A 21,698-nucleotide genomic window follows, 5' to 3' on the forward strand; every position below is an offset into this window, starting at 1 on the left:
CTCTTAACTGCAATGTTTAAAAAAAACCTGTTTTACTTCCTTTTAGTTTAACTATTACACAAGTGGTTATTAATTACTGTGGGAAAAATTGTTTTCTTAAGTAAATTTATTGCTTTATTTTTATTAATTTATTAAATGTTATGATAACAACGTGAAATTTTGAACGTATGTCATTTTAGACTTTCAAAATTGGATGGAGAGCAATTTAATTTGAGCAAATTGTGTTGAATTGTCACAATAGCAGTGGAAAATCTCCCAGTGTCAAGACATAGCCTAAGATGCTGGGCAAGTAAACACTTCACTCTTGCCCTATCCCTGTACTTGAATATGGAATTGTCCTCGAGGTAAAGCATTATCATAGTGCAACTTGAAAGACAATCTTCAAGGGCTGCAGGAATGGAAATAAATCTCTGGAATATGGTATTATTGAAGTTCATCAATACAAGTGCAACTGAAAGTTGTAACGGCTTAAAATTTCAAAGTTTGCAACAAAGCTTGCAGTTCTAGAGTGTCCTTGACCTTACAGCGTCCAAAGGTGCTTCAGATTTGAAAGAGCTACCTGATGGTGGAAATGAGAGCTGGTCAAAAGAAAGTTTGAAAATTTTGGAACTCCCCTGCAGTTAGCAATTGATGTTAGGTCAGTTTTAAATTAGTTGCTGGAAAAGTGCAGCAGGTCAGGCAACATCCAAGGAGCAGGAGAATCGACTTTTCAGGCATAAGCCCTTCTTCAAGAATGAGGAAGGTGTGCCAAGCAGGCTAAGATAAAAGGTAGGGAGGAGGAACTTGGGGAAGGGGCATTGGGAATGTGATAGGTGGAAGGAGGTTAAGGTGCGTCTCTGAAACGTTTCGCAAGTAGATGGCCTATCTCCCCAATGTAGAGTCTCTGAAACATTCCACATCATTTACTGCAATCCTTCCATATCCGTCACAAATTCACCTGCACCTCCACACACATCATTTACTGCATCCCAGACCATCCATAACCTCATCACCTCAGGGGATCTCCCATCCACTGCCTCCAAGCTCATAGTTCCACCACCCCACACAGCCCGTTTCTAGCTCCTGCCCAAAACTCACAAACCTGACTGCCCCGGCCGACCCATTGTCTCAGCCTGTTCCTGCCCCACCGAACTCATCCCTGCATACCTCGACACGGTCCTGTCCCCCTTAGTCCAGGAACTCCCCAGCTACATTCGGGACATCACCCACACCCTCCACCTCCTCCATGATTTTTGCTTCCCTGACCCCCAGTGCCTTATCTTCACCATGGACATCCAGTCCCTATACACCTCCAGCCCCCAACATGAAGGCCTCAAAGCCGTCCGCTTCTTCCTTTCCCGCCGTACCAACCAGTACCCTTCCACTGACACCCTCCTTTGACTGACTGAACTGGTCCTCATTCTGAACAACTTCTCTTTCCAATCCTCCCATTACCTCCAAGCTAAAGGAGTAGCCATGAGTACCCGCATGGGCCCCAGCAATGCCTGCCTCTTCGTCAGATATGTGGAACAGTCCATCTTCTGCAGCTACACTGGCACCACCCCCAACCTTTTCCTCCACTTCATCGATGACTTTATCGGTGCTACCTCGTGCTCCCACGAGGAGGTTGAACAGTTCATCCACTTTACCAAGACCTTCCATCCCGACCTCAAATTTACCTGGACCATCTCAGACTCCTCCCTCCCCTTTCTAGACCTCTCCATTTCTATCTCGGGCGACCGACTCAACACGGGCATTTACTATAAACTGACTGACTCCCACAGCTACCTAGATTACACCTCCTCTCACCTGCCCCCTGTAAAAATGCCATCCCATATTCCCAATTCCTTCGCCTCCACAGCATCTGCTCCCAGGAGGACCAATTCCAAGACTGAACAACCCAGATGGCCTCCTTCTTCAAAGACCGCAATTTCCCCTCAGATGTGGTTGATGATGCTCCACTGCATCTCCTCCACTTCCCACTCCTCCACCCTTGAATCCCGCCCTCCAATCGCCACCAGGACAGAACCCCACTGGTCCTCACCTACCACCCCACCAACCTCCAGCTACATCGTATCATCCTTCGTCATTTCCGCCACCTCCAAACAGACCCCACCACCAAGGATATATTTCCCTCCCCTCCCCTATCAACGTTCCGGAAAGACAACTCCCTCCGCAACTCCCTCGTCAGATCCACACCCCCAGCACCTTCCCCTGCAACCGCAAGAAAAGCAAAATTTGCGCCCACACCTCCCCCCTCACTTCTCTCCAAGGCCCCAAGGGATCCTTCCATATCCGTCACAAATTCACCTGCACCTCCACACACATCATTTACTGCATCCGCTGCACCCGATGTAGCCTCCTCTACATTGGGGAGACAGGCCACCTACTTGCAGAACATTTCAGAGAACACCTCTGGGACACCCCGTGGCCCAACACTTCAACTCCCCCTCCTACCTCGCCAAGGACATGCAGGTCCTTGGCCTCCTCCATCACCAGACCATAGCAACACGACGCTTGGAGGAAGAGCGCCTCATCTTCCGCCTAGGAACCCTCCGACCACAAGGGATGAACTCAGATTTCTCCAGCTTCCTCATTTCCCCTCCACCCCCCACCTTATCTCAGTCCCAACCCTCGGACTCAGCACGCCTTCTTGACCTGCAATCTTCTTCCCAACCTCTCCGCCCCCACCCCTCTCCAGCCTATCACCCTCACCTTAACCTCCTTCCACCTATCGCATTCCCAACGTCCCTCCCCCAGGTCCCTCCTCCCCATCTTTTATCTTAGCCTACTGGGCACACCTTCGTCATTCCTGAAGAAGGGCTTATGCCCGAAACATTGATTCTCCTCCTCCTTGGATGCTGCCTGACCTGCTGTGCTTTTCCAGCAACACGTTTTTCAGCATCTGCAGTCCTCACTTTCTCCCAGTTTTAAATTAGGGATTTATCATTTGTTGAGCAAAGCTATTCTTAGAAATTAGGGAAAAGCAGTTATGTGTGTCAAATCATATGTCAATCATGACCCAAGAACAGGCTCATGGGCTCTCGTGGATCTTTTGAAGAATAAATTGTTCTCATCATCTATTCATTGCTCAGCCAATACCACCAGGACAGATTTACTGATTTTAATTTCTGCAGATTGTGGGAGCTATTGTCGGGTAACATTTTGCTACCACTCTATTCACAGTTGTAAGGCTGTGAAACACTGAGAATTCCTGAGGAGGAGTCATAGACCTTGCTGATCACATATCCTAAATAAATCTCGTCCCATTTGCCAGCATTTGGCCTATATCCTCTAAACGCTTCCTATTCATATATCCAACCAGCTACCTTTTAAATGTTGCAGTTGTACCAGCCTCCACCACTTTCTTTGGCAGCTCATTCCAAACATGCACCACCCTATGCGTGAAAAGGTCCTTTTAGGTCCCTTTTAAATCTTTCCCCTCTTGCCTTAAACCTATGCTGTCTAGTTCTGGACAGCCCCACCCCAGGGAAAAGACCTTGTTTATTTACTCTACCCATGCCTCTCATGATTTTATAAACCCGTATAAGGTCACCCCTCAGCCTCTGAAGCTCCATGAAGTGATTTTCATACTGAGACAATCAGTGGGTAATTTCTAAAAACTTAGAGGAAATCACCGCTCTTGGATTGCCACAAAATATGAATCCAAGCCTAAGGTTTCCTCAAGTTTTCTATTTGGATAGCAGCTCAACCTTGGCAAAATGAAATCAAATAGCTCGAACTGACCTGAGGAACTGTTGTGCTGTCTATACCTTATTAAAGGTACAATTGACACTACTTCTTGCCATGGAGCAAAATCAAGCCTTAGTCCACAAGCTGCATGATCACTATGGTTGTGAAATTCTACATGTCTGTGTACAGGCTTTGTTGAATCCCGGTGCATATTTGCATGACTGAGGTCTTCTAACATTAAATCCTGGAAGAGGACCAATAGGTACGAATACAGTGCCATTAAAACCTCTGGGACTGTTCGTAATGATCTCCTGCAACCACTTAGCCATACATTAGTAAATCAGCTCTGACATTCTCTGAAATACACTCCTTTCCATGTAGTTGCACATTTAAGTTTAAGTTCAATTTTCTACCATCAGTTTTGTTTAGATGTTGGCTATAATGTGCCACAATTGTTTCTTAACATTGTGCCTGTTTTTGCACGTCTTTTTTTTTATAAAAGCTTCCTGAACAGGAAATATATTAGACCACATACATCATAGAGCAAAGATGGTACTTGCTAGTAACCCTTTGCATAATTATGCATAAATTGCATAAAATTATTTCTGCTCAAGCTCTTGTTACTTTACAAAGTACTTGATGAAGGCCTGTTGTCAACAATTTGATTGACAATGCATAGCCATTCACAGCAAATGCAGTGAAGATGATTACTAATGAAAGAAATCAGATTGAAAAGTTCAATACATTTCAAGAGATAGTACAAAATGTATGACCAATCACTTAATGGAACAAAACTATAATCACTGGCCTTGGTTTATACATAGCTAGTTTATACATAGCTAGTTTACACAATGTCTGCAACATGTAAGAAAAACTACGTTCAAAGAACAATACTTACAATATTTATGCAGAATTGTTACAGCACAGAAGGAGACTATTTCAACCATCGTAGCGGTACTGGCTTCTGAATGTGCAATTCACCTATAAATATTCCCTGCCTTCTCCCTGTATTTCCAGAGTTGCAAGGCTGTTTTGCACATTGCGACTCACTTTAAGAATTTGTACAATATCCAATTTTGCGAACTTTCAAGATAAAATTACAAGGGAGTTGTTCTGATCAACAGCATCAGTACATTCTGAAGAGAAACATTCCCTTAAATGAAATCTCAATATACAAAACAGACTTTTTTTTAATCTTCAAAATCAAATTTCACAATTGTCTTTGATAATCTTGATAAAGTGTAGCTGTGCAGTTCAGTAGTGCACCATGGCTCAGAGCCAATACAAGTTACATTCCAATACTGTCATAATCCTGACTTGGGTCCATTTTGCCTTTGAGTTGCTGAAGACCATGACCTTTCAATTAACTTCAATACCTCTGATGCAAAGAAAACCGAAGATGCCAAGCCAGCCAAGAACAGCAAGTCTGTCAAGGAATAAATGATACAACTATGTTTAGGTTTCAAGACTAGCTGAACTGTTAAATTCAACAAGTGATACCAGTGTTTCCATTTTGAAACATTCATTATTAGTGTAGTTATTTGATGAGATATAATATTCATAAGCGGTTTGTAACAATTCAGGATTTGCAAATGATACCATGACAAAATAAAAATACAGGCTAATGACCTTTAAATTTAACCATTACCATAAAAGCCATGGACTTTAGCTTGAGAGGAAACAATTAAAAATGAATTGGGATTATTACAATCAAAGCTGGACGGACGTAATATTATTGTCTAGATTAGAGTGATGCTGAAAAAGCACAGCAGGTCAGGCAGCATCCGAGGAGCAGGAAAATCAACATTTCAGGCAAAAGCCCTTCATTGGGAATAGAGGCAGGAAGCCTGCAGGGTCGAGAAATAAATGAGAAGGGAGTGGGGGTGGGGAGAAAGTAGCAGAGAGTACAATAGGTGAATGGGGGTGGGATAGAGGTGATAGGTCAGAGAGGAGGGTGAGGGAAGGTAGCAAAGGTTACAATAGGTGAATGGGGGTGGGGATGGAGGTGATAGGTCAGAGAGGAGGGTGGAATGGATAGGTGGATAGGAAGATAGGACAGGTCATGAGGGCAGTGCTAAGCTAGAAGGCTGGAGCTGGGGTGAGGTGGGGGAAGGGGAAATAAGGAAACTGGTGAAATCCACATTGATGCCCTGGGGTTGAAGTGTTCCAAGGCTGGGGTCCATTTGGAGGTGGCGGAAATGTCGTCGAATGATGTGGTTTATGCGAAGGTTAGTAGAGTGGAAGGTGAGCACTGGGGGAGGGGTTCTGTCCTTGTTATGGTTGGAGGGGTGGGGTTTGAGGGCGGAGGGGCGGGATGTGGATGAGGTGCATTGGAGGGCATCTTTAACCACATGGGAAGGGAAATTGCGGTCTCTAAAGAAGGAAGCCATCTGGTTTTACCGAGTGCAATATTATTGTAGTCCCACTACTCCATGGGTCACAACTTAAGATGAAAATTGCAATACTTTTTTCCAGTTACCATGTGAATATCTAATCTACATCAGATTCTAAATAACAAAATCTATTAACCAGGTTTCTTAATAAACACAATAATGGGTTTATTATCAAATCAAAAAACTTATTCAATAAAGATGCAATAATCAGTTAACATATACAGCCAATAATATAGGAGTATATATGTATGCTAATGCGTATGCATCTGTCTGTTTCTTGGAATTTGATCTTCTAAATTTATTCCTTAACTTCAGTAAATTTTCAATAAACTAACTCCTTAATTCAAAGAGATCATGGCTGTAATGCATGATCAAGTACATACTGATTTGGGAAATACTCCATCTGTTTAAAAATTCAAACTCAGCTATGCCAACTCCAGTAGTGAAAATAGAGGAATGTATTCACTCATCCAGACTCAGCCATAACAATGTAGACAGGCAGGAGGCTGGACGAACACAGCAAGACAGGCAGCATCAGGAGATGGAGAAGTCGACGTTTCGGGTGTAACCCTGACCTCTTCAGGCCTAACAACGGCAACTACACAATACAATCTGACCTCAAAACTATGATGATAAAAACTCACGAATGTGTTCTCTAAAAAGTTGGTATCTGAAAACTCTGCATCACTAAGAATTCTTCAATAACATACCGAGTGGTGTGAGGTTCTCAGTTTGGAAAATTTTCTGGAGAGGTGGGAAATAGATGACAGCCATTTGTCCCAGAAGTGAGCCCAGTACGGTGTAGAGAAATACATGATTACGAAGAAGGCCTACTTGGAATACTGATTTAGTCTAGGAAAGAAGAAAAGTTATGTAAGTTATCCTGAACCTTGATCTAATGCTGTTGAGGCCGAAGCTGAAATGTAATATCAGATCTTTGTCTCCCAATGCGAACATTGATATGGATTAGGATGCAAAACACAATTTCTTTTGTTGGAAAATAATTTTCCTCCTGCTTCCTGACAGCACGCCATTTTCTTGTGATCTGTTTCTAGTCAGGAAGAGCTGGTGAAGTAATTTGCAGGTGCAGTTCTTCAGAGATAGGTGTCCCTATTTTGAGGTGCATGGGAAAATGGCATGTTCTGCCTCATATAATTTTGCTATGCTCCTGTGGATTTTTCGAAATGCCTGTAAACTGCATTAAAGCTCCTTAAAGAACTTGTAATCGCTGGGGAAAGCCGGCTGAGGAGTTGGGAACATGCTGAATGCTCTGCAGTCCAGGGAGTGGGTCACGGTCAGTTCTGATGCTCCATAGTGACCAGTTCAGAGGGTAGGGCGAACGCAGTCAAGGGAAATGTATAGGCATCAACAGGGGCTGGGCACCTCTTGTCCAGAGCAATCCAGTTAGGTCACTCAATGGAGTTGGCCATGGTCAGTCTGTCAGCTCCAGAGAAACAAGAGACATGAGGGTCTGAGTGGGGCTGAGGGAGGGTTTTGCTGGGAGAAGTGGCCTTAGGAATCTACTTGTGAGGACTGGGGCTGCAGGCTAGGTAGAAGGGAATGACAACTGTGGAAAAAGGCAACTGCATTTGTAAGGGGGAGATATAGTAAAGCAGGTTTGGAATGCCAGAGCCTCAGGTGAGGGTGGAGCAGTGTATGACCACACCTGGCACGGTCACCTCATATGCCAGGAGCAGAGACTAGGTAGGGAGCTGGGTAGGTGCGAAGGACAGAGTTAAGGTGTTTGCATGAAGGGCTGCCAGGAAAGGGACCTGAATGTTCAAAGCCTCACTGAGTTGGAGGTTGGAAACCACTGCCGGAAGTAAACTCACTGTCGCCTTCAAAACTACACAAAAGGAAGGAAATGCCTGTGAATACATCCAGAGTGTGTGGAGTAAGTGTCTTAGCCAGTGAAGAATAAGCTGCCAGACCCACTGATGTGAGGCTGTATACAGAGCAAGAATGTTGCACTCAAACCAATGCACTGTACAGGACACAGGTTCGCTGGCACCTTAATCCCCAGTGATCCTAATGCATTGGTTCCCTGTGAGCTGTACATTTCCCTGCCCCAAGTCACTTCAATGACCACAGTATGGAGGAGGAAGGGCTGGCCACCCTGGAGTGTCCTGACGGGAGACTTCTGAGAGACTCGAGCGTGGTTCCTCCTCCAGCTGGATGCCTCCTGGCACTGCCCTGTCTCCTTGTGCACCTGGAGTGAGTGCCAGGGTCCTGCCTTAATGGCACCATGCATTTGCTCATGAGGACCAAAGATGCAGAGCAGGTGTGTGCAGGTATCCAGCAGACCCTGGGAGTGCTGGACAGGCTGTCCATTGACAGCCACCAACCCGTCCATGGAGGCAGCCAAATGGTTGCAGGTTTGAGGCAGCGGGGTCTTGTACTCTCACAGTTTTCGGCCTTTGACGGCCACTGCCTCCTACACAGCTGTCTGTTGCTCCGATGCCTCCTTGTATATTTAGATGTAATTGTCGACACCTATCCCGCCTGGAGCTGAGCAGCTTCCTGGTCTCTGGCAGTCCTCAGGGTGTCAGCGGCCTCTGGGGTTCCCACCCCAGACTGTTGCAGAGCTCTCACAGTGAGGTGCTCACCAGACTGTGCTCTCAAACCTTCTAACCCTGAAGTTCCCACCAAGGTGTCAGGATCTGATCTGGGGTGGACGGTGTGGGAGGCTGCCTTCCTGTTGCTTTCTCTGAAGAGTCTGACTCCTCTTCCTCAGAGGTGCCCCCTGGTGGAGCAGCCCGATTCTCAGCCAGGGCCGTGACTATCCCCTTGGCACCTACAAAACACAAGGGAAAGAAGATGTCACGGCCAGGGTTTAATAGTCGTGGACAATTAATGACATTGACAGTGGGGTTAATGTGTGAGTTACAGTGAGATGTGGATCTCTTGATATTCTGACAGGAGTGGTCCTGGTTCTCATTTGTGAGGGACTGGATTCCATCCTGAGAGAGGGTAAGGATCCCCATGTCAGACACCTCTCCAACCAACCAGGCTCATTCCTCCCTCTGAAGGGCTTTTTTTTTCTCGTTAGTTCTAAGTAGCTGGCACAGCTGTTAGTGCCAGCGCAGGTGACGTGACCCTGGCAACTGAGCAGGCAGAGCAAGCCATGGAGGGTTAGTGGTGTGGGGGATTGTGTAGGTGAGAGTGAATGAGGGAAGATGTTGCAGGCAATAATAAAAGTGGCAGAGTACAAGCCTTGGACTTGGGTGCAGTTACAGAGAGAGATGAATGTGAGGCAGCATAAAAGTAAGTATTGGACTTACCCTCGTAGAGCGACCTTCTTATGGCATTGCTGCCTCCAGACGTTAAACTAGGTGGCAACCTCAGGCTCTTGTGGCATGGCATCCTCTGTCAGTCCTTTGGGAAAGGGATGGTCCCCCTCTGGACCACCATGTTTACCAGGACCTCCATGCGCCTGTCAGAGAATTGCAGCCATTATCCCCTTCTCAGTTATCTTCAGAAAGACTGTCCTCGAATGTGCAGGGCAGCATTGGAATGTCAGTGGTCATCCGGGGCACAGTGATCTCTGGAAGTTGGTGCCAGGGATGCCGGTCCTCCAGCTGACCTCCAGTGAGCAATGAGTTCTTCCAGAAATAGTGCTTCATAGCATGCAGTTTGGATTGACTGAGTTTGGCACCACAGGAGTGGAGTAGGGAGGTAATGAGGCACATTCGGGAAGATGTGGCTAAGAAACTCTCTGGGGTGGTCACAAACAGAAACCTCCCCCACCATAAACATGTTCAAGGCGACAGTGGGGGAGCATTTTAGTGATAGCAATCACAACACAGTATGATTTAAGTTTAGAAAAGAAATGGAAAAGAAAAGATAAACTGCTAAAAATAGTTTTGGATTGAGGGATTGCAGATTTTATTAAAATAAAGGATCAAGCCAAAGCAGACTGGAGACAACTCTTGCTGGTAAATCTATAGCAGAACATTGGCAGGGGGTGGATGCCATTCAAAATGTAATTAGGGCCAACATATTTTCTTTAGGGTGAAATGTAGCAACAATAAGCCAAGACAACCCCGAATATCTAAGAATATTCAGGACTAGATAAGAAGGAAAAGAAAGGATCTAAGAAGATTCAAAGGGAGCAAATCAATGGATGTCCTGACGAAGAACATGGGACAATTTAACAAAACAATTAGGAGAGCAAAGAGGAGGTGTGAAAAAGCACTGAGAGAAAAGATTAGGGAGAACTTAAAATCTTCTGTAATATATCAAAGGGAAGAGAATAACCAGGGAACGAGTAGGGAGCATTAGGGACCAAGGGTGAAATCTCTGCCTGGAGATGGAAGACATTGGTTGGGTGTTAAAACAAGTTCTTCACAATTGTCTGCACTGGGGAGGTGGAAGATGTTGGTACAGAATTTGGGAAAAGTAACTGTGAGATTCCTGAGCAGATTGGAGTGCGGATATTTTGCAGCTTTTGGCGGGCTTACAAATAGGACAAATCCTACTTGAATTATATCCCAAGCTAATATGGGAGATATGAGAGGAAATTACAGGGGCTCGGACCAAAATTTATAATTTCTCTCTGGCAACATGGAAGGTGCCAGAGGGCTGGAGGATAGCGAATGTGGTTCCACTTTTCAAGAAGGGCAGTAGAGATAAACCAGGGCATTATAGACCTGTGAGTCTCATCAGTGGTAGAGAAACTATTGGAGAAAAGTCTGAAGGAAAGAAGTAATCTTCATTTGGAGAGGCAAAGTTTGATCAACACACCTTTTTCAAAGGGAGGTCATGCTGAACAAATTTGATTAATTTTTGAGGAGGTTGCCAAATACGTAGATGAGGGTAGTGTAATTGATGTAATTTGTATGGATTTCAGCAAAGTCTTTGACAAGGTCTCACATGGGAGACTGATAAAAGATGGTAAAAGCTCATGGAATTTGACAAGTTGGATTCAAAGTTGGTTGGAGACAGAAGGCTGTTTGTGGAACTGGAGGCTGATGTTCTGTGACATACCACAGAATCTGTTAATGTTTGTGAAACGATTATATACAGATGATAATGTGGCGACTGAGAAGTAACTTTGCAAATAGTACAAAGCTTGGATGAGTGGTTTTCAGTGAACAAGAAGGTCTTAGATTACAGACGGATATAGATGTATTAGTTAAATAGGTAGATTAGTCACAGATGGTATTTAACACTGATATGTACGAGATGATGCACATTGGAAGAGATAGCAAGTTAAGGCAGTAGTCAATAAATGGTAGGACATTAGGAAGCTCAGAGGATCAGAGGGATCTTGGGGCATTTGTCCACAGATCCATGAAGGCAGCAGGACAGGTTAATAGGGTAATTAAGAAGGAATATGGGACACTTTCCTTTATTAGTTGTGGCATAAATTATAAAAGCAGGGAGATTATGTTGGAGCTGTACAAGACTTTGGTTAGGTCACTGCAGGAGTACTGTGTGCAGTTCTGGTTGCCTCACTACAGGAAGGATGTGATTGCCCTGGATGTGCTGCAAAGAAGATGGATCAGTTTAGGGATGAAGAAAAGCTGAATAAGGTAAGAGTGTTTCCTTTATAGCAAAGAAGGCTGAGAGGGATGTGATTGATATGTATAAGATTATGAGGGGCATGGACATGGTGGAGAGGAAGCAGCTCATCCCCTTGGTTGAAAAGTCAATAACGAGGGGATGTGATTTCACGGTGAAGGGTAGAGTTTTCAGAGGGGATTTGAGGAAAATTATTTTCACCTGGGGTTGTGGGAATCTGGATTGTATTGGGTGGGAGGGTTATCCAGGCAGGAACCTCAGAACCTTTAAAAAGTACTTAGATGAGCACTTGGAATGTTATACCAAGTGCTGGAAAACGGGATTAGTGTAGAGATGGAGGAACAGACTCAATAAGCTGAAGGGTCTGTTCTATGCTGCATGAACCTTGATGAAATTGCAACTTTACCAACAACAATTATGATTTCACCCTCTGCGTCTGTTTTATTGTGATACAAGAATGATACAAGAAATCTCCCACAGTTACAGATCCAACAACTAGGGAGACTGAAGAGTTGAAGGGAATTAGTATAAATAAGAAAATTGTACTGGAGCAATTAAGGGTCTGAAAGTTGGTATGTTTAAGAGACCCGAAAAACCACACTCTAGAGTGTTCAAGAAGGTAGATTTTGAGCTAATCAATGCTAATCATATTCCAAAATTTTATAGATCCTGGAATGATTCCTGCAGACTGGAAGCTAATAAACATCACTCTACAATTTACAAGAGCAAAAGAGAAAACAAGGAACATACAGACATCTCTGCCTTACATTAGTGTCAGAGAAAATGTTAGAATCTAATATAAAGGACAGGGTAAGTGACACTCCAATAAATAATGATCTGATCATGCATAATCACAGGGGATTTGCAGAGGGAAAGTTGGGTGAGACAAACTTGAAATGTTTTGAGGATGCTATTTACAAAGTGATGACAAGTGGTAGGTCAATGGATGTAGTACAGTTCGATTGTCAGACGCTTTTGATAAGGTCCCCCACAGGAGGTTGGTTCGCAAAATTAAAGCACATGGTATAGGAAGTGATGTACTACATGGGTTAAGGATTGCCAGAACTCAGAGAATAGGAATAAATGAAATAAACAGAGAAAATGCTGAGGAACACAGAGGATCTGAGCATCTGTGGAGAGAAAAACAGAGTTAATGTTTTCCTTCTGATATATTTCTTTTTCAGAACAGCAATCCTGGTCTTCTCCTTTGAGCAACAGGATTCTCTCCTCTTAGTGGGTAAGGAGTCTTGTAATTTGCTTTTAATTAGTAGGAATAAATGGTTTATTCTCACAAATTCAGTCCTTGACTGGTGGGCACCGCAAGTACCAATACTTGGACTCCAGCTGTTTGCAACATGTGTACATGATAAATGTGGGAACCAAACATAATATTTCCAAATCTGCAGATAACATAAAGCTAAGCAGCAATGTGGTGTGATTAAAGAGGGCCATATCGGACTCAAAACATTAACTCTCCACAGTTGCTACCAGACATGCTGAGTTGCTCCAGCATTTTCTGTTTTAATTTCAGCTTTCCAGTATTCACAGTATTTTGTTTCTATTAAAATGTGGTTTTAGTTTATGTATGATTATGAGGTGGTTACATGAATAATATAGTTGTACTAATATACAAAAGATCACAAAGATGTTGTTATACCAGAGCATCATTTTTGAGAAGATAAAATGTGACCATATTTGGAAAGATGATCATTTTTGTCATGTGCACCTAACCTCATGGTGCTTTGAAATATTGTGCTATAATTAACCATTTTAAAGTATTAATTAGATAAGCCAGACAGCTCTTCCACTAAATTTTAATGAATTCTAATACTTCCTTTAAATTGAGGCAAATTATATAATCTTTAAGTCAGCACTTACAAATTGAAGAAGAGAACAGAACAGTGAAACTCAGAAGAAGACTGAGTTATTGTTTCTACAATTCCCAAATGCTATAATATTGAGTGCAAGGTAAAAACTCTAGAGGAAGGAATCCTTAAATAAAAAAAAATTAGTGAGGAACAGAAGATAGAAATCTTTTTCTACACTTTTAATTTGTGGTTTGCTTCATTTCCTGAACTAACACAGTCTCGGCATATTATGGCAGCTTTAAAAATATGAATAAAGTAACATTTGTACCTGAGAGCGACAACTTAAAGCGTTGAACATATCAAAGAAGACAAAGCAGGTAAATGTCATGGTTGTGGTTCTTGAGGAAATCTTCCCCTCTGGAAGCTATTTTAAATAAAACAATAGATTTAAAGCTCTAGAATCATAAGAAATATAAATATTGATAACTGTTACTGCAAAATCAATCATCCCTATCTTTCAAACAGTAGATGTTGATTGAAATACAGCAGAGATTTTCAGATAGGAAACATAGATGCACAGAAATGACTTGCATCTTCCTCTGATTGTGCTCAACTACCTTCTAAAGTTAACAAACATAACAGAAATAAAACATTTTTATGGACTACCTGTCTCCAAGGAGAGGTCATTGTTTTAAGATTAGAGCTAGGAAATTTATAATCAAGATGAGAAGAAATTATTTCTCTCAAAGGGTCATGAATCTGTGGAATTCATTACCCCAGAAAGTGGTGGGTGCTGGGACTTTGAGTAAATTGAAGGAGGTGGTAGACAGATTTTTAATTAGTAACGGATTGAAGGGTTACGGAGAGTGGGCAGGAAAGTGGAGTTGAGGCCGAGGTGAGATCAGCCATGATCATATCAAATAGCAGAGCAGACTTGAGGGGCGGAATGGATTATCCCTGCTCCTAGTTCTTGCATTTTCACATGTGGCTGTTCAGCACTACTTTCAGGACTACACTTCCCAAATAACCGGCTTCAACGAAAATACAAATTTACAGAGTTAAGCCATTTAAAAGAGGGCTGGAAACAACTCCAAGAATGGACTGTGAAATTATTTCACATAGAACATAGAATTCTCCTCTTCATTTGTAGATGTGAACACATTTCTTTCTGGAAGACTTTCACTATTTCTAATTTCCAAATCTATCTACATTCTTTAAAATTGAATGACCAACCATGCATATAAATCATCTTTCCATCTACTGATGAATTAACCAATGAACAGTTAAAGATAAAGAGCTATTTAGGTTCATAAGTTATACAGACCTCTCTCCAGAAAACAAAGAGGGTCCCACTGATAATGATAATAGCTGAGAATAAGATTTTAACAATTAGGCCCTTATTCAGGATCGAGTCTTTAACATCTCTTGGAGGCCGTTTAATGACATCCCGATCAACTGGCTCAACACCCAGGCTGTAGAAAGAGTCGGGAAAAAAAGATTGTCCAATTATCTAACCAATAGCTGAGTGACCTTTAGTTTACAAGGTAATTACAAATTAATTTACAGGAATCATATTGCATTCGTAACATATCTATGATAGCTAGACAAATGAAATAAAAATCTACTCTGTCACTTCAGATACAAGAGCTTTATTTTTCTTCACTCGTGGAACATGCACAGCACTGGCTGGGGCAGCTGTTTATTATCCATTCCTGATTGCCCTTGAGAAGATGGTGCTGAGCTGCCTTCTTGAACCACTACAGTCGATGTGTGGTAGGCAGACCCCCAATGCTGTTTGGAAGGGAGTTCCAGAATGTTGACCCAACAACAATGAAGGAGCAGCAAAACAGGTCCAAGTGGGGTGGTAACACACACACACACACACACACACACACACAGACACACACACACACACAGACAGCTTTTTACATCTTCATTTACACCTATTTTGGGTGACACTCTCCAACTGTTCCTCTTCCCTCCTCTGTCGATAGCATAAAAACTACCATTTTGCAATTCCTTTATCATTTTGAGGAAGAGTCATATTGGAATCGAAATGTGAACTCTGCTTCTCTCTCCACAGATACTGCCAGACCTGGTGAGTTTCTCCAGCACTTTATATTTCAGTTTTCCAGAATCTATAAATTTGCTTTTATGTGGGCAACATTCCATCCTGGATTCACACCTACAATCACAGAAACCCTTGTTTGTTCTCCTAACTAATGAATCCCCTTTCACTACAGCTCATCTGTTCTTCTTACTCCCATCCTGTCCAGCCAAGCCACTTGCAGTATCACAAACCTAACTCTGACTGAACTCCCTTGAGGAACCAATACCCTCATTAGTTTCTGAACCAGAAAGCTGATTTGTGAACAGGATCCCAAGGGATCCCTTGCACTGCCTGCACAGGATAACACCTAACACTACACTCTGTAGATGTCATAGGCACACTAAATATAACTTTGCCAAGTTTTGTCTAACCTATGTGTGTCTGTATTTACACTACAAGCTACACTCCTTGTTCCCAACTGGTCCAAGTTTATCTTCTGCAGGGAGTTTGACACAATCTCTCTCCTAGTTAATACTGGGATCCAGCTTCTTATTTATACTTTAATATCATAACCAAGTGGAAACTGCTTTGCACAATGTTATCGCTGCAGTGTAAATGATTCACAGTACATATTGTGGTAAGGTGTCCCATAAATCATTATCAAACAAAATGAGAAGATGCTAAATTGTTTTAACGAAGTTGTTAAGGCTTGAAAGTAAACAGGATTTTGAGTAATTCATTAAAAAAAGAGAACAGATACAACTGCCAGAATAAAAGCAAAACAAAATCAGACCACCACAGATCATGATCCAAATATGTATAAAATATACAGATAATCCTCTTATCAACAAAAATGATGCATCATTCTATTTTAATGCAAATAAGGACACAATTAAAAACTAGACTAAATAGTCCAAACTGCATATAGAAAACAATACGCTTGTAAGTGGATGTATATTTGGTGGCATGGTGGCTCAGTGGTTAGCACTGCTGCCTCACAGCACCAGGATTCTAGGTTCAATACCAACCTCAGGCAACTGTGTGGGGTTTGCACATTCTTCTTGTGTGTGGGTTCCCTCTGGGGACTCCAGTTTTCTCCCACAATCCAAAGATGTGCAGATTAGTTGAATTGGTCATGCTAAATTGCCCATATTGTAGGGTGCATTAGTTAGAGGGAAAGGGGTTTGGGTGGGTTAGTCTTAGGAGGGTCGGTGTGGACTTGTTGGGCTGAAGGGCCTGTTTCCACACCATAGGGAATCTAACCTAATCTAATCTATTAGCATGATTCACCATTCACACTTACATCAAGTCATAATAGGATTCCGGTTTAAAACATAGCCCCAGCTGGACAATGCGACAAGAACACAGCATGACCTTGATGGTTACAGTTAAATAACTAACATTGAGCGGTACCTTTGAGCAGGGGGTCCATCCATAATGATGTTGATCCATAAAATCTGCATTGCATTTAACGGATTTGGTAGGTTAAATATAATAGAAAGAGCAATCAAGCTCAATGCTGAAATACTTCTGTGTGTTTAAAAAGAATGAAGATAAATAGAACAGTTTACATATATATATATTCACATAATTGATGTGTAATCTTTCATGACAATTAGAGTTCTTTACACGAGTGACTAGATTTATACTTACGTACTCAACTGAAAGCGCACAAAATTTTTAATGTTGAAAAAAATTCCTTTGCCTTCCTCCATTGCACACCTACAAAATAATGACATGGCAGGTCATTCAACTTCATGGAAATCATTAAGCTTTACAAATTTCAACATTTCTTTTCTTCTGCTTGCATTTTTCTCATTTATCTTTCTTCAAGGCAGAGACATCTGGTTGAATACAGTTCTATGAAACATGGTGGAAGCTCTCATTATTATTTATTAAACTCTCTTATATTATTGTGTTTTTATTACCTAAGTGTGAGTTGTGTTGAGTGTTTTGGAGGGATTTTCATTGCAAGACTTGATGAGTTCTCTTGTTGAGTGTCTGGTGCTGGAAAAGCACAGCAGGTCAGGGCTTATGCATGAAACGTTGTTTCTCCTGCTCCTCAGATGCTGCCTGACCTGCTGTGCTTTTCTAGCACCACACTCTCGACTATGATCTCCAGCATCTGCAGTCCTCACTTTATATTTAATGAATTCTCTTGTCATATGTTTCTCCTGCTCCTCAGATGCTGCCTGACCTGCTGTGCTTTTCCAGCACCACATTCTCGACTATGATCTCCAGCATCTGCAGTCCTCACTTTATATTTAATGAATTCTCTTGTCATTTCTTCCTGATCTTGCCTCATTAAAGACACCTTCTAGTGTCTTTCATTTCTGTTCCTAATCCCATCTTACCATGTCCTGGAATAACTTACAATTACCAAGATATCCTGAAATTAACTAGCACCTTTGTCATTGTTAGAAGCATGTTGCATAATGAGGCAAGCAGTCAGTCCATAACCGTACTGACCCTTGCCCCAGATGTGGCAGACTGATACCCCGTTTTGTGGGCAATGACTTGAGCTGAACAGTAGAAGTGGGACTTCCTCTGACCATGGGACCAGCAGAGGAGGCTATGAAAACCAGACCATGCCAGTCTGGCCTGTGGTCGCCACCCATCTCAGCCATTACGAGGAATGTCCAACACAGTAAAAGAGGGTCAATGACCTTCTCCACTCCACCAGAGTGAGTGCCACCATCTCTTTTCAGATCCTCGCACTGACCCTATCTCTACTACTGTTACCCATGTCCCATCAAGGTTGATGCTCCACATCTCTCACTATTGCCTGCAACATCTTCCTCACTTGTTCTCAGTCACCCCAACTCCTGACATCATTAACCCTGTATGCCATCTGACGAGCCTATTCGTTCACAAGGGGCACCTCCCCACCTGCACCTGAAGTAACAGCAATTTCCATCTCTTTTCTTACCTGCTTTTTTCTCATTCCAGGAGCAAAACAGCCTGTAAATGGGGCAGAGAGTGTCAAGACAGACGATGGGCAGCCTGACATTTAGTCCCTCATCCTGTATGTGGAAAACATCTTAACTCTGACTTCCCCAAAGGCAGGCTGACTGACTGATTGACTGTGTCAATGCCCCTGGACTGGTATCAGAGGCTGCTCTTGCATCAGTGGGGCCAAGAATTCTTGACTGAAGGCTATCCCCCTTGACTTAACTGAAGCCTTTTACTATGACAAGCTTCTGGCTTTGTGGTCTGCGCTCACCACAAGGCAAAAAAGATGCAACAAAAACCTGGTAGGTCTTGTTGAGGGTGCAAAGCAGAAAAAGGCAAGGCAGGGGTACAGTTAGCATCCAGGTAGGCTCAGAGTGAGTGACTGCTGACAGCAAACAAAGAGTATGGAGATACATCCTGATCCAGTCCATGAGCTTGCTGCACTTCCCTGAGAGCACAGTGTCCTGGCTGCAACGTTACAACAATAGTTGCTAGTGCAGCTTCAGGAGCAGTGTTGAAGTGCAGATGGGCACTGAAGGTGGTTCAGAGAAGTGCTATGAGAGTTCTTACAGGCTGGTACATATCAGACTCCAAAATCTGTAGGCCTGGGATATGTGCATGAGGCTGGTACCCATGGAGTATGTGCTGAGACATTGCTGCTCAGTGTCTAACATGGAAGCCCTTCAGACCAAATGATTTGATTTGATTTATTATTATAGTCACACGTATTTAGGTACAGTGAAAAGTTTTGTTTTGCATGCAATACAGGCAGATCATACCATACAAAGTGCATAAGGGTAATAGAACAGAGTGAGAAATACAATGTTACAGCTGCAGAGATGGTGCACAACAGTGAAGTCAACATTAAATTAAAAATTTGAGAGGTCCATTCAGAAGTCTAATAACAGCAAGGAAGAAGCTGTACTTGAATGTGTTAGTACGTGTGTTTAAGCTTTTGTACCTTCTGCCTGACAGAAGAGGTTGGAAGAGATTATAACCAGAGTCAAAAAGGTCTTTGATTATATTCACTGCCTTCCTGAGGCAGCAAGAAACATAGATGGAGTTAATAGATGAAAGGTTGGTGTGCGAGATGAACTGGGCTGTGTTCATAACTTTCTGTAGTTTCTTATGGTCCTCAGCAGAGCAGCTGTCATACCAAGCCATGATGCTTTCTATAATGCATTTATAAAAATTGGGAAGTTTTTACGGACATTCCACATTTCCTTTGCCTCCTGAGGAGGTAGAGGCATTGTTGTACTTTCTTGACCGTCGCATCAATGTGCATGGACCAGGACAGATTTTTGGTGATCGTCATTCCTAGGAACTTGATGGTCTCAATTATCGCCACTACAGCACATTGATGTAGATAAGGGCCTGCCGCCCACCTTGCTTCCTGAAGTTAATGACCAGCTCTTTCGTTTTGCTGACATCGACTGAGAGATTTTTCAGCATGCCACCAAACACTCTATCCCTTTCCTGTATTGTCTCAGCTGAAAATGTGTTGCTGGTTAAAGCACAGCAGGTTAGGCAGCATCCAAGGAACAGGAAATTCGACGTTTCGGGCCAGAGCCCTTCATCAGGAATCCTGATGAAGGGCTCTGGCCCAAAACGTTGAATTTCTTGTTCCTTGGATGCTGCCTAACCTGCTGTGCTTTAACCAGCAACACATTTTCAGCTCTGATCTCCAGCATCTGCAGACCTCACTTTTTACTTCTGTATTGTCTCATCATTGTTTGAGATCCAGCCTAAATGGTGGTGTCGTCAGCAAACTTGTAGATGGAGTTAGGACAAAATTTGGTCATATAGTCACGAATATACAGATAGTATAGTAATGGGCTGACTATGGAACCTTGTGGGGTGCTAGTGTTGAGGATTGGAGGTATTGTTGCGTATTTTCACTGATTGCGTCCTGTCGATCAGCAAGTAAAGGATCGATTGTAGAGGGTGGAGCAGAGATCTAGGTCTCAGAGTTTGAAGAGTAGTTTGGTTGGAATTATATTGTTGAAGGCAGAGTTGTAGTCAATAAGTAGAGGCCTGCTGCATGTATCCTTGTTATCCAAATGTTCCAAGAATGGGTATAGCAGTAGGGAGATGGCATCTTTCATTGCACCAATAACGAATTGCAAGGGATCAAGGCAGACAGGGAGGCTACAATTGGCATGAGCCATGACTAACCTCTGGAAGCACTTTGTAATTATGGAGGTGAGAGCCACTGAGCAGTAGTCACTGAGGCATGTTGTGTGTGCTTTATTTGGTACCGGGATGATGGTGATCCTCTTGAAACAGGTGAGAACTTCAGATCACAGTAAGGAGAGGTTAAAGATGTCAGCAAATACTCCCACCAATTGCTACGTGCAATATCTGAGTGCATGGTTGGCAAATCCATCCAGAGTTGCCTTCTCTGGGTTTACTCTCAAGAAGAGCAATCTAATATTTGCAGAGGTAACTGAGGGTACAGGTGCACCCGAGGCAGTCAGGGCAGGTGGCACTGTTTCACTGACCTTCTGTTCGAAACGAGCGTAAAATATATTGAGCGGATCAGGAAGGGTTATATTTTTGTCCACTATTTTGCTCTGCTCTGCTTTGTTGCTACAAGGTGGCACAGTGGTTAGCACTGTTGCCTCATAGCACCAGAGACCTGGGTTCAATTCCTGCCTCAGGCAACTGTCTATGTGGAGTTTGCACATTCTCCCCGTGTCTGCGTGGGTTTCCTCCAGGAGCTTCAGTTTCCTCCCACAGTCCAAAAATGTGCAGGTTAGGTGAATTGGCCATGCTAAATTGCCCATAGTGTTAGGTGAAGGGGTAAATGTAGGGGAATGGGTCTGCGTGGGTGGCTCGTCAGGGGGTCAGTGTGGACTTGTTGGGCTGAAGGGCCTGGTTCCACACTGTAAGTAATCTAATCTAATCTAATCTAATAAATGCGTGTTTGTATGGTTAGTTTGGGTGTCTAGCTTAGTCCAGTATTTCCTCTTCGCCTCTCTAATGGTGTTACAGAGGTGATATCTGGATTTCTGGTAAAGGCCAGGGTCGTTTGACTTGAAGGCAACATACCTGGACATCACTGGGCAATGGATCTCCTGTTTCATCCATGGTTTCTGGTTGGAGTACATTTAGATTGATTTCTTTCTTTTATACACTTGCTAAAGAAGTCTGTCATGGCGATGGCACAGTAATCTAGATTGGCCACTGAGTTCTGGAAAATGGACCAGTTCACCATTCTAAGCAGTCCTATAGAAGCTCTGCCACTGCCCTCAGACCAGCACTGTACTACTTTCTGTACTGAGGTCTCACATTTCAATT

At 43.0% G+C, this 21,698-nt stretch overlaps 1 protein-coding gene across 1 annotated transcript in view; it reads right to left on the reverse strand.

Moving 5' to 3' along the window:
* Nucleotides 1-4,515: 4,515 nt before the first annotated feature.
* LOC132823658 (calcium-transporting ATPase type 2C member 2-like) overlaps nucleotides 4,516-21,698 on the reverse strand; it is an 85,706-nt gene continuing 68,523 nt past the window's right edge. The window contains exons 22-27 of the mRNA XM_060837608.1: nucleotides 17,100-17,168; nucleotides 16,860-16,976; nucleotides 14,721-14,868; nucleotides 13,725-13,820; nucleotides 6,776-6,917; nucleotides 4,516-5,098 (exon numbers count right to left, since the gene is read on the reverse strand). Of these exons, the coding sequence (XP_060693591.1) occupies nucleotides 4,977-5,098; nucleotides 6,776-6,917; nucleotides 13,725-13,820; nucleotides 14,721-14,868; nucleotides 16,860-16,976; nucleotides 17,100-17,168 (694 nt within the window). The 3' untranslated portion in view covers nucleotides 4,516-4,976. The remainder of the gene's footprint in view (nucleotides 5,099-6,775; nucleotides 6,918-13,724; nucleotides 13,821-14,720; nucleotides 14,869-16,859; nucleotides 16,977-17,099; nucleotides 17,169-21,698) is intronic.

Source organism: Hemiscyllium ocellatum, chromosome 17 (assembly GCF_020745735.1).
Source record: "Hemiscyllium ocellatum isolate sHemOce1 chromosome 17, sHemOce1.pat.X.cur, whole genome shotgun sequence".
NCBI classification, from domain to species: domain Eukaryota; kingdom Metazoa; phylum Chordata; class Chondrichthyes; order Orectolobiformes; family Hemiscylliidae; genus Hemiscyllium; species Hemiscyllium ocellatum.